This window comes from Embiotoca jacksoni, unplaced genomic scaffold, assembly GCF_022577435.1.
Source record: "Embiotoca jacksoni isolate LCO1_2020_lvr unplaced genomic scaffold, fEmbJac1.0.p SCAF_2, whole genome shotgun sequence".
NCBI lineage: Eukaryota > Metazoa > Chordata > Actinopteri > Embiotocidae > Embiotoca > Embiotoca jacksoni.
Window position 1 is genome coordinate 25,004,997 of NW_027185340.1, and position 17,285 is coordinate 25,022,281.

Consider the following 17,285-nt stretch of genomic DNA (forward strand, 5'->3'; position numbering starts at 1 on the left):
ACAACCAGTCAACGCGGGAACGGACGGCGACCGCTCGGAGGTCGGCAGATCGTTTGCAGCAAAACACCTTTATCTGACAAACTGCCATCCAAGAATCAAGCACGAAGGCAAGCTATTTGCTGGCATTCAAATTAGCAAAGACCAGCAAGCCTTTCTCCGAAGGGGAGTTTCTCAAAGAGTGTGCTGGTAGAGACAGCAGGTGTCTTGTGTCCTGAGAGAAGAACAAACTAGAAAACATGAGCTCTTCACGCAGGACGGTGACTCGCTGTGTTGAGATGATTGACGAAGATTTGGCTAGCAAGCTAAACAAAAAAGCGGAGTCATTTACATTATATTTCTTGGCACTGGACGAAAGTAATGACATAAAGGACACCGCTCAGCTTTTAATTTTTATCAGAGGGATTAATGACAATTTTGAGATAACGGAGGAGTTTTTGACCGTGGAATCCCTGAAGGGGAAAACGCGGGGAAAGGACTCGTATGACGGCGTGTCGGGGGTCATCGAGAGGCTCCAGTTACCTCGGAGTAGCTCGCCAACGTTACCACAGACGGATCGCCAAATCTGACTGGAAAAAACATCGGGTTGCTCAAAAGAATCCAGGAGAGGGTGAAAGAGGACAACCCTGAGCAGGAGGACATTTTCTTACACTGTGTAAATCCGTCCTGCAGCTCGACCACGTAGTGAAGCCAGTTGTAGAAGTGGTGAACTTTATTGGAGCGAGAGGACTTCACCATCCTCAGTTTATTAAGTTTCTTGAAGAAACTGACGCTGATCACCAGGACTTGCTTCATCACTCCAACGTCCGCTGGTTAAGTTTGGGGAAAGTATGTCAACGAGTGTTGGAGCTCAAACAGGAGATTATCTCATTTTTGGAGCTACTTGAGAAAGCTGACGATGTTCCTGAGCTGAGTGACACAGATTGTCTTTGTGATTTAGCTTTTGCTGTGGACGTACTGACACACATGAATGAGCTGAACGTGAAGCTCCAAGGGAAAGACCAGTTTGTCCATGAAATGTACACAAACGTCAGAGCCTTCAAAACCAAGCTAGCTTTATTCTCAAAGCAAATGTCAAACAAGTCATTTGCTCATTTCCCCACACGCTACGCTGAAAGACGTCCTCGACATGAAGACATACAGGAAATCACTGGACAACCTGCACGGAGAATTCTGCCATCGGTTCTCTGATTTTGGAAAAATTGACAAGTCACTTCAGCTGGTGTCATGTCCCTTCAGCTGGTGTCTTGTCCCTTCAGCTGGTGTCGTGTCCCTCCAGCTGGTGGCATGTCCCTTCAGCTGGTGTCGTGTCCCTTCAGCTGGTATCGTGTCCCTTCAGCTGGTGTCGTGTCCCTCCAGCTGGTGTCGTGTCCCTCCAGCTGGTGGCATGTCCCTTCAGCTGGTGTCGTGTCCCTTCAGCTGGTGTCGTGTCCCTTCAGCTGGTGTCGTGTCCCTCCAGCTGGTGGCATGTCCCTTCAGCTGGTGTCGTGTCCCTTCAGCTGGTATCGTGTCCCTCCAGCTGGTGTCATGTCCCTTCAGCTGGTGTCGTGTCCCTTCAGCTGGTGTCCTGTCCCTTCACACGAGACCCTGAAACGGCGCCACAGGAGCTGCAGTTGGAACTGATTGATCTCCAATGTGACACCGTCTTCAAGGAGAAGTTCAACTCTCTTAAACTGGATGAGTTTTATGCTTCATTAGAGCAGCCAAATGTCCAAACATCCAGAAGATGTCCCAGAAGATGCTGGTGTTGTTTGGCTCTACGTACGTGTGTGAACAGACTATTAGTGTGATGAACACCAACAAAGCACCTCACAGATCCCAGTTGAGTGATGAACACCTCAGATCTGTTCTGAGAACACAACAAAACTAACACCAGACTTCGATGCACTGGCAAAGAAGGTGATCAACAACACTGTTCCCACTAAAAGTGAATGTATGTATGAACACTGTAATGCCTTTTTTATGTTTATGTTTGATATGTATGCATCTGGTACTGGCCCGGCCCGTCTGTCAAATTTTGAAAGTCAATGTGGCCCCTGAGCCAAAAAGTTTGCCCACCCCTGCTATAATGCCGTCTGAGAGTGAACACCTACTGGAGGGGTGGAGGCTGATGATGTCCTGATCAGTAAAGTCTCTGGACTGCAGGCTTTTCAGAAGATCCAGGATGATGGTGAGCAGTAAGAGCCAGGCCACTGCTGGCCAGGGCTCCATCACAGGTTACCGTGGTTACGCACATGCAGCTGTCTGGAAAACAAAGAGACAGAGGTCTTCAGCTTACAGCTGCATGAATGTGGGCTGAATGTACAGCATCAGTGTACCGATGCTCGTGTATAATTTCGTAATTTTCTACGTTGGTAGCTGGTGATTATTTACTGTGTTGACGTGTCTAACTGTACAGCGATGACTCCCAGACTCCGAGTACGTCAGTGTGAGCATACTGTGTGCTGTTGACCCGCTCTAACTTGTGTTGGGTCAGTCTGCTGCTGGGAGGAAACAGTATGTGCAGCTGGAACCTCGTCAGCTTCACCAAACTTATTTCTAATTGGATGTCATCGTGTTACACATGCGTAGCTCCCCTTCACAGAGTCACGTCTCTAACAATGCATTTGAAACGTCAGCGCACAGAGGGGTTAATGTCAAAAAATATAAATAATAGAAACCATTACAATGTGAAAATCGTGCTGTTATATATAAACAAAATTCAATGAAAATGAACAATGTCATGTTAACTGCCCTCCATGTAGTTTAATACATAGTGCTGTCGAGTATTTACAGTGGGAGAAGGTGTGTTTATGTGTGTGTGTGTGTGTGTGTGTGTGTGTGTGTGTGTGTGTGTGTGTGTGTGTGTGTGTGTGTGTGTGTGTGTGTGTGTGTATGTGTGTGTGTACATCCAACTCAATTCAATAACGTAATAAAGATGCTTCATAAGCAAAATTCTCAAGTCTGTGACCAAAACCAACAGAGAAGTAAATGATCATTTATTTGCAACACAAAAAACTTTATTCTCAGTTCTTTTACTTACAAACTTGATTGTTGATTAAAGTTTGAGAACACCTGTTTCTTGGCTAACGTTGGCACTTTCACAGCAATGTTTTAATAATGTTCACTGTCCCTATAAAATAGACTAACAAATGAAAGGAAGTTGATGTATTCCTGTGGAGAGTTGAGGTTGTTTTGTCATCTGTGCCGATGTTGTTCTGATTCTCTTGCAAGACTGCAAAAATAATTCATGTCAGCCTCTTAGTTGCAATTGACTGACTGACGATGGCAGTTACAACCGTTTCCAAAGAAGTTTAGTGTTTAAAATGTAAATAAAAAAAACAGAACGCAATGATTTGCAAATCACGTAAACTCATATTTAACTGAAAATAGACCAAAGAAAACGTATCAAATGTTGAAACTGAGTAATTTTATTGTTTTATCAAAAATATCTGCTCTTTTTGAATTTGATGGCAGCAACACGTCTCAAAAAAGTTGTGATAGGTTCAACAAATGACTGGAAAAGTTGTGTAATGCAAAAAAACCCCCACCTGACTGAACATCTGACAACTAATCAGGTTACCATAGCGACAGATCAGGAACATGATTGGGTATAAAAGATGATTTCAGAGAGGCAGAGTCTCTCAGCAGTGAAGATGGGGAGAGGTTCACCACTCTGTGAAAGACTGTGCTGGAAAATAGTTCAACAATCTAAGAATAATGTTCCTCAACGTAAAACTACAAAGAATTAGTGGATTTCATCGTCTACGGTTCATAATATCATTAAAAGATTCAGAGAATCTGGAGAAATCTCTGAACACAAGGGACAAGGCTGGAAACCAATATTGGATGGTGGTGATCTTTGGGCCCTCAGGCAGCACTGCATTAAAAACACACTATTCTGGAGTGGAAATCACTGCATGGGCTCAGGAACACTTGTAAAAACCATCGTCTGTGAACACAGTTCATCGCTGCGTCCACAAATGCAGTTTCAACATTTGTTGTCTTTGTTCTATTTTCAATTAAATACAGGTTTATATGATTTGAAAATCATTGCATTCTGTTTTTATTTACATTTTACACAGCTTTTAAACTTTTTGGGATCTAACATTATAATAAATATAATAGATTAAATCAAGTAAAAATACGTTACACAAAGTCAGTTTTTCTTTGGGTTCACTTGTTGGTAAAGTGGTGTCAATACAAAATACACAATAAGCAGAGATTAGTTGTACGGTAAGCACAAAGCCAGCATTAGGGAGTACTTCATGAACTCTGTCTCAATAACAGGAGGTTTTCCTGTTCTTCCCCTTCTGCAGACATTGCATGAATGCACAGGATGATCGCAACGTAAAGACCAGCATTTAGTACACATGAAGTCATCACACTTTGTCGTGACAGGACATGATCTGATACATGCAGGAAATCATACATAATACACACAACCTAACTGTTACCAGATTAACATGGCAAAGAGTAGGGCCCCTATGAACCCCACTTCCTGTGCACTGGTCGTCTGTTGGAGCACTACCCGGCCTGGGATTGTGGTGTTTGCTTAAATGCAACATATAGTTATAAGTACAAAACTGACAAAAACAACACAAAGAACTGCGAAGGCCTCGATTCGGTTGCTCTCATTTCTCACGCAAACAGTGGAGCTGCTGCTCGTGGTGTTCTGTGTTGAAATAATAAGAGAAAGGAGGATGAATGAAGTAGTAAGGATGTTCCCAGGGTAGGAGGGGGCTTCGTGTTTAAAACTAAAGGATGATCGACTGTAGAGCCAACAGAGCAGCGACTGAGAGCATTTTCATCGATCATCCTGCAGGCAGGTTGAGTAAAGCAACACCATGAGCACTGGCTCATTCAACAACCGACAGAAAACACACGGAGGAAAGAAATGAGCATCTGAACATTTGTCACGTGCATGTGACTCTGGTTCTTTGTGCACTTTTGTGTGGCACAGCCGGACGCTTTGAATGCCCTGCTGAAGTCTGGACTGGCTCATTAACTACAGTTACCTCAGCAAGCGGTTCTCACAGGCTCGGTGGAAAGACCTCCCACTCACAGCCAAACCGACACATTCATCTAAACACTGTGGAGAAGATGAGCTCCATATTCCTGCATGTTTCCACCTCAGGAACAGAACTGTCCAGATCTGCCCTGGTGACGAACACCTATTTCCTCTTACGGCCCTCTTGTGCCGAAGAGGCTGATAAATCCACCGTTCCCTCTGTCTACGGAGACGACGTGGAAAGAGTGCAAGTCTTCAAGTTCCTGGAGGTTCCACGAAAAACGGGAAAACCTCTGAAGGAGCTGAAACAGGAACGACCTCATCAGCTGTTACCAACCAGAACCAGTTATACAGAACAACTGAGAGAGAGACCGAGCAGCAGGTCACCTGCTTGATCCGACAGCTCCACCTCTCCTCCACCACTGGACCCCACCTCTCCTCCACCACTGGACCCCACCTCTCCTCCACCTCTCCTCCACCACTGGACCCCACCTCTCCTCAACCTCTCCTCCACCTCTCCACCACTGGACCCGCGTTGAGCGTCTTGTCATGAAACTAAAAGTTGCTGTAATTTTTATGTACATTGTCTGATTTTCCTCAAACTTGACATGTTTGATAAAAGTCTCCCCTGAAGACATCTGCATGGTGATATTCCGTTCTCGTTATAGCGCCACCTACTGGCAACAGAAAAAGTAATTTTTTTTTTCATACTCTCACATGCTTCTTCAAGCTGGTTGATCACATAAATATTAAATCGGATCAGAATAGCGTCAAGACGTTGGTGATGATTGTGGTGGCGGGGTGTGGTTAGCTCAGCTGCAGGGGGTAGAGAGTGGGAGAACAGGACAGCGGCATGGGTCCGCTGCCACCATCCGGTGACGCTAGAGGCTGCCATCACCCTTGCCGAGGACCACCTCGCGGTTCATCCCCATGGGCAGGGGGATGGCGGTCGGCCGCCGGCTACAGCCCGACCGATTTGTGCGCCGCGGAGGAGGACCCAGCAACCGGGGGTGGCTCGGGTCCTGCCAGCTCCGCGGGCACTAACAACCCCCAGGTTCACCGATCCCACAGGCACCCTTCCCAACCTGCAGGGGGTTCCTCAACCACCAGGGCAGGAGTGTTGGAGGTGTGGGCAGCCCGGACACTGCCGGAGGGAATGTCCATTAATGGAAGCGGGACAGACGGTTTGGGTTGCCGGCCCTCCAACACCTTCCCCCGGTCCAGGAGCGATGTATCACGTTCCGGTAAGGATCCAGGGGGGTACACAGCAGGCGATGGTGGATTCGGGCTGTATGCAGTCGCTGATCCACCAGAGCCTGGTTCGGCCCGGGGCATTGGTGGAGGCATCGTGGGTGAGAATTAAGTGTGTGCATGGGGATGTTCACGATTATCCGGTGGTGGCTGTAGAAATTAGATATGGGGAAAAAAACATAAAGTGAAGGCTGCGGTTAGCTCCCGCCTTATCTTTGGGGACAGATTGGCCCGGGTTTCATAAATTAATGGGGCAGTGTACGGGGTGCGTTCACGACCGGCAGGGACATGCGGGATGTGTGCTGTGCTCAGCGGTGACGCGAGGTTGTCCAACGCTGCAGAGAGGGAGGGGGAACCGGCAGAGACTCCGGTGGAGACTCCACCGGTTCCCAAATTATGCTCCATGGAGGATTTTCCACTTGAGCAGTCTCGGGACGATACTCTACGCTTCACCTTTGACCAAGTGATAAGAATTGATGGTCAGCTGGTGCGCCCTGACGCAGCGCTGTCATACCCGCACTTTTCATTGATTAGGGACAGACTGTGAGTCGTGACACTCAAACAGGTCAAGAAAACACCCAGTTGTTGATGCCGAAAAGCCGTCGGGAAATGATTTTCCAGGCGGCTCACTATAACCTGATGGGTGGCCACATGGGATATGAGAAAACTCTGGACCGGATAATGGCCCGGTTTTACTGGCCGGGCATCCGGGGGGATGTGCGCCGTTGGTGTGCATCTTGCCCGGAGTGTCAGCTGGTAAACCAGCCGGCCATTCCGAGGGCGCCTTTACATCCGCTACCCTTGATGGAGGTTCCATTTGACCGTATTGACATGGACTTCATCGGGCCATTTCACCGGAGTGCACATGGATATTGCTTTGTCTTAGTCCTAGTGGATTACACAACATGATATCCCGAGGCAGTGCCATTGCGCAGCATTTCGGCAAAGAGTGTTGCGCAGGCTCTGTTTCAAGTCATCTCCCGAGTCGGAATCCTGAAAGAGATTCTGACTGACCAGGGCACCCAGTTCATGTCGCGAACACTGAGAGAACTTTATGGATTACTGGGCATTAAGTCTATTGGGACCAGTGTTTATCACCCACAGACTGACGGGCTTGTGGAGCATCTGAATAAGACTTTAAAGTCAATGATGTGTAAATTTATTCACGAAGATGAACCCAATTGGGATAAATGGCTTGATCCTCTGTTGTTTCCAGTGCAGGAGGTTCCCCAGGCCTCGACGGGATTTTCTCCCTTTGAACTGCTGTTTGGCAGGAAACCACGGGGGGTGCTCAACCTGCTTAAGGAAAACTGGGAGGAAGGTCCAAGCCCCGGCAAAAGTGAAATGCAGTACGTCCTGGACCTGCGAGCAAAACTCCACACCCTGGGTCAGCTGTCACGGGAGAATTTGCTCCAGGCCCAGGAACATCCACAACAGAGGGGCCAAGCTGAGGCAATTCACACCGGGAGAAAAGGTACTTGTATTGCTTCCTTCTTCCAGCTCAAAACTCCTCGCCAAGTGGCAAGGGCCCTTTGTGGTCACACAGCGAGTAGGTGACGTCGACTATGAGGTAGTGCATTCTGACAGGGGCAGAGCTACACAGCTCTACCATCTCAACCTCTTAAAGGCATGGAGGGAGGCGGAATCTGTTTCTCTGGTGTCCGCGGTATCTGAGAGAGAGGAGCTGGGGCCAGAGGTTCCAAAATCTACCAATCCTGCCTCGCTCCCTTATGACGCCCAGAACAGACGTTGCCCAGTTGCAGAAGCAGTTTGCTGACCTGTTCTCCCTCCTGCCAGGTCGCACAAACCTCATAGTGCACAACATTGAGACGTCTCCAGGTGTGACGGTGCGGTTACGACCCTACAGGTTACCTGAACACAAAAGAAAAGTGGTTCAGAGGGAATTGGCTGCTATGCTGGAGATGGGAGTAATAGAAGAGTCCAACAGTGCCTGGTGTAGCCCCATTGTTCTTATTGTCAAGAAGGATGGATCTATTTGGTTCTGTGTGGACTATTGCAGAGTGAATGATGTGTCCCGATTTGATGTGTACCCAATGACCCGGGTCGACAAACTCCTGGACCGACTGGGCACTGCACGTTTCTTCACGACACTGGATTTAACCAAGAGCTACTGGTAGATTCCTCTCTCACCAGAGTCCAAGGAAAAAACAGCCTTCTCCACTCCGTTTGGATTATACCAATTCACCACACTTCCCTTTGGGTTGTTCGGTGCCCCGGCCACTTTCCAACGCCTCATGGACCGGGTGCTGCGGCCGCATGCTGCATATGCTGCCGCCTGCCTGGATGATGTCATCATCCACAGCACCACCTGGGCGGAGCATGTGCAGCAGGTGGGCGCGGTTCTGGAGTCCCTGAGGAAGGCTGGGCTCACTGCCAACCCAGGGAAGTGTGCAGTTGGACGGAGGGAGGTACGATATCTGGGGTACCACTTGGGCGGCGGGCAGGTGCGCCCTCAGGTGGACAAGACTGCTGCTATCGTGGCCTGTCCGCAGCACAAGATAAAAAAAAGAGGTGAGGCAGTTTTTGGGGCTGGCGGGGTATTACAGACGGTTCATCCCAGGCTTCGCGGAGCTGACCAGTCCCTTGACCGACCTGACCCGGAAAGGTGCCTCAGATCCGGTCCAGTGGACGGAGCAGTGCCAGCGGGCGGTTGAGAAGGTAAAACAGGCTCTCTGTGGGGAACCACTTCTCTACACCCCTAACTTCTCTCTCCTCTTTACTCTGCAGACTGATGCGTTGAACAGAGGAGTGGGGGCTGTTTTGTCCCAGCAGGTGCGGGGGGTGGACCGCCCTGTTGTGTACATCAGCCGGAAGTTATCGGAGAGGGAGGCCAGGTACAGCACAGTGGAGAAAGAGTGCCTGGCCATCCGGTGGGCGGTCGACTCCCTGCGGTACTACCTGCTGGGACGCTCATTCACCCTCTGTTCGGACCACGCTCCGCTCCAGTGGCTCCACCGCATGAAAGATACCAACGCCCGGATCACTCGGTGGTATCTGGTGTTACAGCCTTTCAACTTTAAGGTGATCCATAGGCCAGGGGCGCAGATGACTGTGGCCGACTTCCTCTCCTGCTCTCAGGTGGGGAAGGGGAGTGGGTTAGGCCGGATGGCTCCCCGCCCTAAGTCGGGCAGTGGGGGTATGTGGTGGCGGGGTGTGGTTAGCTCAGCTGCAGGGGGTAGAGAGTGGGAGGAGTGGTTCAGGGAACGGTGCCGGGCCGGTGTAATGAGCACAGCTGAGCCGAATACGGACTGATGAGCTCTCCCCTATAAAGGGAGCAGGGAGAAGGAGGAAGGAGAGAAGCGGTTGCACAGAGACATTGGTGTATGGGCCGGGCAAATAAAAGCATTTTACACCCGAAGGTACGACTGAGCGTGTCATCTGTGTCCAGGAGAGACCCCGGTAGCACCAACCTTGCTACAATGATATATTGAGAAGACTGTGTTTTTGTCAAAGATGTTTCGCCACGACACAGGAAGTTGATGCTTAAAACCTGTCGAAGCGTGGCACATACATGAAGCATGGTAAACTCCACGGCTGCATCAACCCCCGTCACGCCTGCTTCCCGACGGCCACAGGTGCTCGAGCCCACATATCACTGCTTACAGTTTTACTTTCTATTTGTGACATTGAAATTTCATTGTATCACTAACAATGAAACTACTGTCTGACATACGTCCGACTTCACACAGCTTCCCCTGAGGACACCGTAACACCTTTGAAACACACGGTGTATCGCACTGAGCTCTACACACCACAGACTGCTTTATTTCTCCTTTCAGAAGTTAAAGAGACTCACTTTAAGACAGTAAATGTGACTGCTCATGAGGACAGGATGCTGAGATGAGACCTGAAGTGAATTCCCGCTGCAGCTGGGTCTTCACTGGTTTCTAATCAGAGACAGCACGTTGTCAGACAGGAGGAGTCGTGTTGCACTCTCACCTGTGTAGAACCATCTTGTCTTTGGCTTCCACCCTCTTCAGGCAGTTTCTGCCCTCTGCTGATGAGACACACTGCTCACTGACATAATGTCACGAACGTTGATGCCAAAATCCGATTGTAGTGAAAGGCGATGTCACAAAAACAGAGTAACAAAGCTCTGAGCTGCAGAGTCACAGCCTCTTGTAACACGCAACCTTTTGACCTCTACACAAAGCAGCTGGACTCTCCGCAGCTACTCTGGACCGCATCGAGTTTCCTCCCTCAGATTCTTATCACACCTGAGCTCTACACCTCACTCCAAGACCAGGAGTCCAGGGATCCATAGCAACGGCTCCGAGTGACTGATTGAAAGAGAGAGTGAGTTGGCTTTCACTTTATGACACTGTAATTAACAAATGCTGTAACATGCTGAAACAAGACGAACAAGCTTTAATACAACGTTTTTAATCAGTGGATTAATCCAGTCGAGTGCACCTTTTTTTTTTATGAATCACAAAGCCATTTTCCCAAAATCATATGAAAATTTTAGCTGTGATTGTTCAGTCAATACATAAAAGTGAATGAAATAGAACCTGTTTCCAAAACAGTTGGGACACTGCGTAAAATGTACATAAAAACTAAATACAATGATTTGCAAATTGCATGAACCCATATTTAAATAAAAATAGACCAAATACAACATATAAAATGTTGAAATGGAGAAATGTTATTGTTTTATAAAAATGTTTGCTCATTTTGAATTTGATGGCAGCAACACGCCTCTAATAAGTTGTTCCATGTTCATGTTCACCACTGAGCTGCATCACCTCTTCTTGTAACAACACTCTGTAAACTTTTGGGAACTGAGGAGACCAGTTGGCTTTTTAACTGAGCTGATAACAAGCTGGATGGTCCCTCTCCTCTTTAACCTGGAGGATGCAACGTCCATGATTTCCAAAAAGAATTTCAGATTTTGATTCATCAGACCACAGGACAGTTTTCCATTTCACCTCAGTCCATCTTAAATGAGCTTAAATTAGATGTTATACCAGGTTTGTTTTTTTCATCTTTACACAACTTTTCCAGTCTTTTGTTGATCCTGTTCCAACTTTTTTGAGACATGTTGCTGCCATCAAATTCAAAATGAGCACATCTTTTTATACAACAATAAAATGTGATATGCAAATCATCGCATTCTGTTGTTATTTACATTTTACACAGCGTCCCAACTCTTTTGGAAACGGTGTTGAATGACACAGACTGTGTGGGTTGTTATCTTAAGGTGTAAATGATCATGTGTCTTTGTGATGGCTGATTTCACACTCCACCTTCCAGTGAGGTCATGCGGATGTACTGAGCATTAACTACTTCTCTCCAAGTATAACTCATCTCTCACTTTCCAGGCGTGGCTGCACAAGAGCCCCAAGCCCCAGCGGCACAATGTGAACACAACAGTAATGTACCGCAATGCAAAAAAGTGAACGATAACTGCACTGTGGGTAATTATAAGGGTTAACAACACTACATCTCAGCATCATCAATCAATTACATCAAATTTACTTATTTAATGCTCCACATGGCAAGCACACTAAATCAAACACACCCACAGCCAATACACAACTAATGGGTGCATTCTGGGTCTGGTGACGATATTCATGTAGAATCACCAGCGGTGACCTGCACCTTTAATGAGGTATACACTTCTGCTGTTTCTCACAGTCTGTCATGTTTGAGAATGCAGAGTGTTCAAATAGAAGAAAATGCCATTTATCAACTGCAAAAACAATGATGGCTCTATTTTTGCTATTTTTGATGGTGTTTGTGGGCTTTAGCTGTGTTGTTTGTTGTATATTGTTTATGTGATGGTAAATAGTCAGTACTTATATCAGGCTTTATCACCTTAGCGATCTCAAAGTGCCATGAACTGCCATGCAAGGTGATCGGCTGCCATCAGGAGCAGCTTGGGGTTCAGTGTCTTCCCCAAAGACATTTCTGTTATGAAGTCACAAGGTTTGGACCACAGACTGGATATAAAAGTGTTCGTAGCTTCAGGTCTGTAAAATGGTTCCGATGCAGAAGTGTCTTCAGCTGCAATACCAGCGAGTGCCACTAGAGGTCGGCTCCAAAAAGCCTCCGGCTCCATAGACTCCCATTCAACTTCTCTCATCAAATCCAAAGTGAATAAAATGTGTCCATCAGTTATCTCGGTGTTGTTAGCTAAAGTCACTCCTTCTTATTAGTTTTCTGGAGGTCCATCTGAAAATAATCCCTCATTCATTAGAAAAGAAGATTCAAGAAGACCTGTTTTTGAGGGTGTGTCTGTTTGATTGACAGGTGGAGTCAGGTTACAGCTATCGGTGGGTGGGACGTAGTATCATCAGGTTTCCAATCAGATCGGTCAGATCCACCGCTGGCTCCTCCCCCAGCTCGTCCAAATATGGTCACTTCCTGCTCCAAACCGCTCCGAACTAGCAAGATGGTGACGGACAGAATCTGAACTGGAGGATTCATAACGTTCACAAACCAACGATGACCTCACTGATGGTTGATGACATCACTGATGGTTGATGATTGGTCTAGACCGAAAAGCACAACTAGAAACATAGGTGTAAAAGTTCAAGTACTTCACTCGAGATCACAGGTGTAAAACAAAGCAAACATACCATCACGGAAATCCAGAGCCAAAGCACAGAAATCCAGTCTGAAGGGCAAAATACCAGGTGAAGCGGCAAAATCAGTGGCAGTACAAAAGGGTAAAGCAAAAAGACTTGGTCACAAAGAAACCTAGACAGGACACAAAGTCACTCACGAACACGAGGAAAACGCTGGCACGAAGGACAATAACGATGCGGCACAGGAGGTAAGGCAGCTGGTGACTTTACAGACACGAGGACGGGGAAGACAATTATAACAGTGGGACAACACGGGGAAGTGAAAAGACAAGGTGAGTTTCAAAATAAAAGAATGAAATGAACATGAAAACTCAAAATAACAGAAATACAGACTTTACTACAATTTCAGCTTGTGAACAGGAAGCAGCGGTGATCGAACCACCAACCACTCGACCACCCGAGCCGTCTGTCACTGAGTTATTCGCTCAGGGCATCGTGCACGTTTCACCCTACACACTGTCTTCATGCCGGTAGTCTTTGAGCGGGGGGGGGTTCGTGCTGTTGATGTTGTCATCATGTTACTTCAGACTATAGTTTCACACTGAGGCCACGTGATGACGTTTGACAAAAGTCCTATAAGCTGAATAAGGTCATGAAATACGGTCAAAAAGTCTGCTAACTTTGATTCATTCACGTTTACATGCGTTAACTGTGTGACACTATGTTTTGAGAGTTATATATCAAACACGTTCTCCTCTATAGTTAACGACATGAAATTGTTGTGAGCTACAGCGCAAGGATCTACAGAGAGAAGCAGCTCTGACAGCTGTTGAAGCTCTCTGTAAGAGAAGAAAAAGAGACACAGACATCCCATTGATGTGGCCACAGATCAGGTTTCACTGCTACAGGTGTCCAAACACAGGACGACCGACCCGACTGGACTCTACAGGAACACTTCTGATGCTAATTTCTTTTAGCACATTTAACCACGCCGCAAACTTCAAAGCTCTGTTTTGGAACATTTCATGTATTTTTCTCTCATAATTGACAGCAATCATTTGATTTCTATTTATCACCATTCTTTCCATTACACAACAGCCATTTGTGGACATCGCAGCACAAATATCTCAACACATCCTTTTTGTGTCTTGTCAGCAAACCTCCACTGGACACATGTTGTTCCTGCGCTCTCAAATCCAAACACCCTGAACAGCACTAAAAGTGCTGCTTGAAGGTTGGGAACTCCAGAATTTTCTATATTTCTGCATAAATATCACCTAAAACATCAATATATGTTTACACAAGTCATGAAAGCAGAGAAAGAGAACCCAATTAAACAAATAAGATAACAAAAATATGACTTAGTTGTTTATTTATTGAACGGAAATGATCCAATTTCAGATATGAGTGGCATGCAAGCCTCTATGATCAGCAGCAAATCTGAAGGTGAAATTATCTCTGAACTTTTTGATCCACCCTCGTATGCAGAAATGTTAAAGGGTTCACAAACTTTCAAGCACCACTGTAGTACAATCATTATGAGCTATTTATGTTTTCTAAGGAAAAAAGAAAGTGAGAAAGTGTGATGTTTAATGAAAAGAGCGTTGAGTTTGAGGAAACATGGTTGATGCAAAGACAGAAAAAAAGAGCGGCACGTTTGTTCTGAGAAGGAGAAATCAGGCTGACGGCACAAGAAACAGCTGAGTTTGACTTGTTCTGGGTTTAAACACCTGACCGTCACTGTGTTGGGACGAGAGTGCATAAAAAACAGTTTCCAAAAAAGTTGAGATGCCGTGAATTGTCGAGGGAGATTGTAAAACTGAATTGCCCTTTTGGCATAAATAAAGTTGTCTGACTCTGAATCTAAAATGTAAATAAAACCATAATATGATGATTTGTAAATCACATAAACACATATTTAATTGAAAATAGACCAAAAACAACACATCAGATGTTGAAACTGAGAAATATTATTGTTATTTGAAAAATATATGCTTATTTTAAATTTGATGGCAGCAACACATTTCAAAACAGAATCTCAGATTGTGATCCATCAGACCTCAGGACAGTTTTCCACTTCACCTCAGTCCATCTTCAATGATCTCGATCCAGAGAAGGCGGCGGTGTTTCTGGATCATGTTTCTATCTGGTTTCTTCTTTGGAGAGTTTTAACATCATTTGTGGACGCAGCGATAAACTGTGTTCACAGACGATGGTTTTCACAAGTGTTCCTGAGCCCATGCAGTGATTTCCACTCCAGAATAGTGTGTTTTTAATGCAGTGCTGCCTGAGGGCCCGAAGATCACCACCATCCAATATTGGTTTCCATCCTTGTCCCTTGTGTTCAGAGATTTCTCCAGATTCTCTGAATCTTTTAATGATATTATGAACCGTAGACGATGAAATCCACTAATTCTTTGTAGTTTTACGTTGAGGAACATTATTCTTAGATTTTTGAACTATTTTCCAACACAGTCTTTCACAGAGTGGTGAACCTCTCCCCATCTTCACTGCTGAGAGACTCTGCCTCTCTGAAATCATCTTTTTATACCCAAACATGTTACTGATCTGTCGCTATGGTAACCTGATTAGTTGTCAGATGTTCCATCAGGTGTTTATTGTAGCTTTACACAAGCATATATTTTTCAAAACAAAAACAATTTCTGAGTTTCAACCTTTGACATATTGTCTTTGCAATTATTTGCAAATCATGTTGAAAACAGAACATTACGTTTTTATTTACATTTTGTTCTTTTTACATTTTTATTTACAGAGCATCCCAACTTATTTTGAAAACAGGGTTGTAATTTTATTTACCTTACAGACAGTTAACCAATTTTTGCACGTTTCCATTTTAGCATTTTGACCACACTGAAATATTTGTACTTATACATTTTCCATTCATCTAATGTGTTATTATTATAATCATTATTATTGTTATTATTATGTTCCTGTTGTTCTTGTATTTACTATTATTACATGTCTGGCTTTGTTTTTAGTCATATTTCCTCTTGTCCTAACTGCCTGGTGAGAAATTGTAATAAAGTAATAACCCTAAAGATTGAGATGTAGTTTTTAATCATCTCGTCTCACTACATCCACTTCCCTCTAAATCTGCATGCTGATTACATTAATGTTGCAGCAGTGATGGATTCGGCCGTCTGCCTGCTGAGTGATGGATGAAGTCTGGAGCTGTTCCACTGACGGGACTGAAAAATGGGTCTGTGAAGAAAAGACCCAGCAGTACACACACACACACACACACGCACACACACACGCACACGCACACGCACACGCACACTCACACACACACACACACACACACACACACACACACACAGATACACCTATATAGGCCGACATGATAGATAGATAAATAAATAGATAGACAGACAGACAGATAGATAGGTAGATAGATAATATATATATATAACACATAACCCCCTAAACATGGAGCTGAGGCTGCGGGGCCTCCTAGGTTGTGGAGTTATGAGTTATGATAATCATTCCTGACTACTAATCATGAACCTAATGAAGATGAAGAGTGATATATGGCAAAGTGAGGGATTTATTCATAAGAAATATTCATCACAGCAGAGCCCTCTTTGTCTTTAAAGCCTTGTTAACAACAATAGACACATTCTATTTTACTGGAGTTGAAATAAAAGGATCAATTCTATTGTTTACTGTTTCCACTGAATCATGTCTTCATTGTTGAGCTCCATATTGAACCAATGGAGCCGACGAGGAGGTCAGGGTGGAGAAGGCTGTCCCACTCAACCCACTTTAATATATATATATATATATATATATAATATATAACATCCCCTCATCCGTCCCAGAGACTGAACCCACTTTAATATGTCCTCATCCGTCCCAGATATACATATATACACATATATATATATATAGGTAGATAGATATAGATAGGTAGATAGGTAGGTAGGTAGTTAGATAGATAGATAGATAGATAGATAGATAGATAGATAGATAGATAGATAGATAGATAGATAGATAGATAGATAGATAGATAGATAGATAGATAGATAGATAGATAGATAGATAGATAGATAGATAGATAGATAGATAGATAGATAGATAGATAGATAGATAGATAGATAGATAGATAGATAGATAGATAGATAGATAGATAGATAGATAGATAGATAGATAGATAGATAGATAGATAGATAGATAGATAGATAGATAGATAGATAGATAGATAGATAGATAGATAGATAGATAGATAGATAGATAGATAGATAGATAGATAGATAGATAGATAGATAGATAGATAGATAGATAGATAGATAGATAGATAGATAGATAGATAGATAGATAGATAGATAGATAGATAGATAGATAGATAGATAGATAGATAGATAGATAGATAGATAGATAGATAGATAGATAGATAGATAGATAGATAGATAGATAGATAGATAGATAGATAGATAGATAGATAGATAGATAGATAGATAGATAGATAGATAGAT

The 17,285-nt window shown here is 44.7% G+C and overlaps 1 protein-coding gene across 1 annotated transcript in view; it reads right to left on the minus strand.

Annotated features, from left to right (window-relative positions):
• Window positions 1–17,285, minus strand: part of lypd6 (LY6/PLAUR domain containing 6) — a 29,893-nt gene that overhangs the window by 12,182 nt on the left and 426 nt on the right. The window contains exon 2 of the mRNA XM_069155188.1: window positions 2,091–2,241. Within this exon, the coding sequence (XP_069011289.1) occupies window positions 2,091–2,208 (118 nt within the window). The 5' untranslated portion in view covers window positions 2,209–2,241. The remainder of the gene's footprint in view (window positions 1–2,090; window positions 2,242–17,285) is intronic.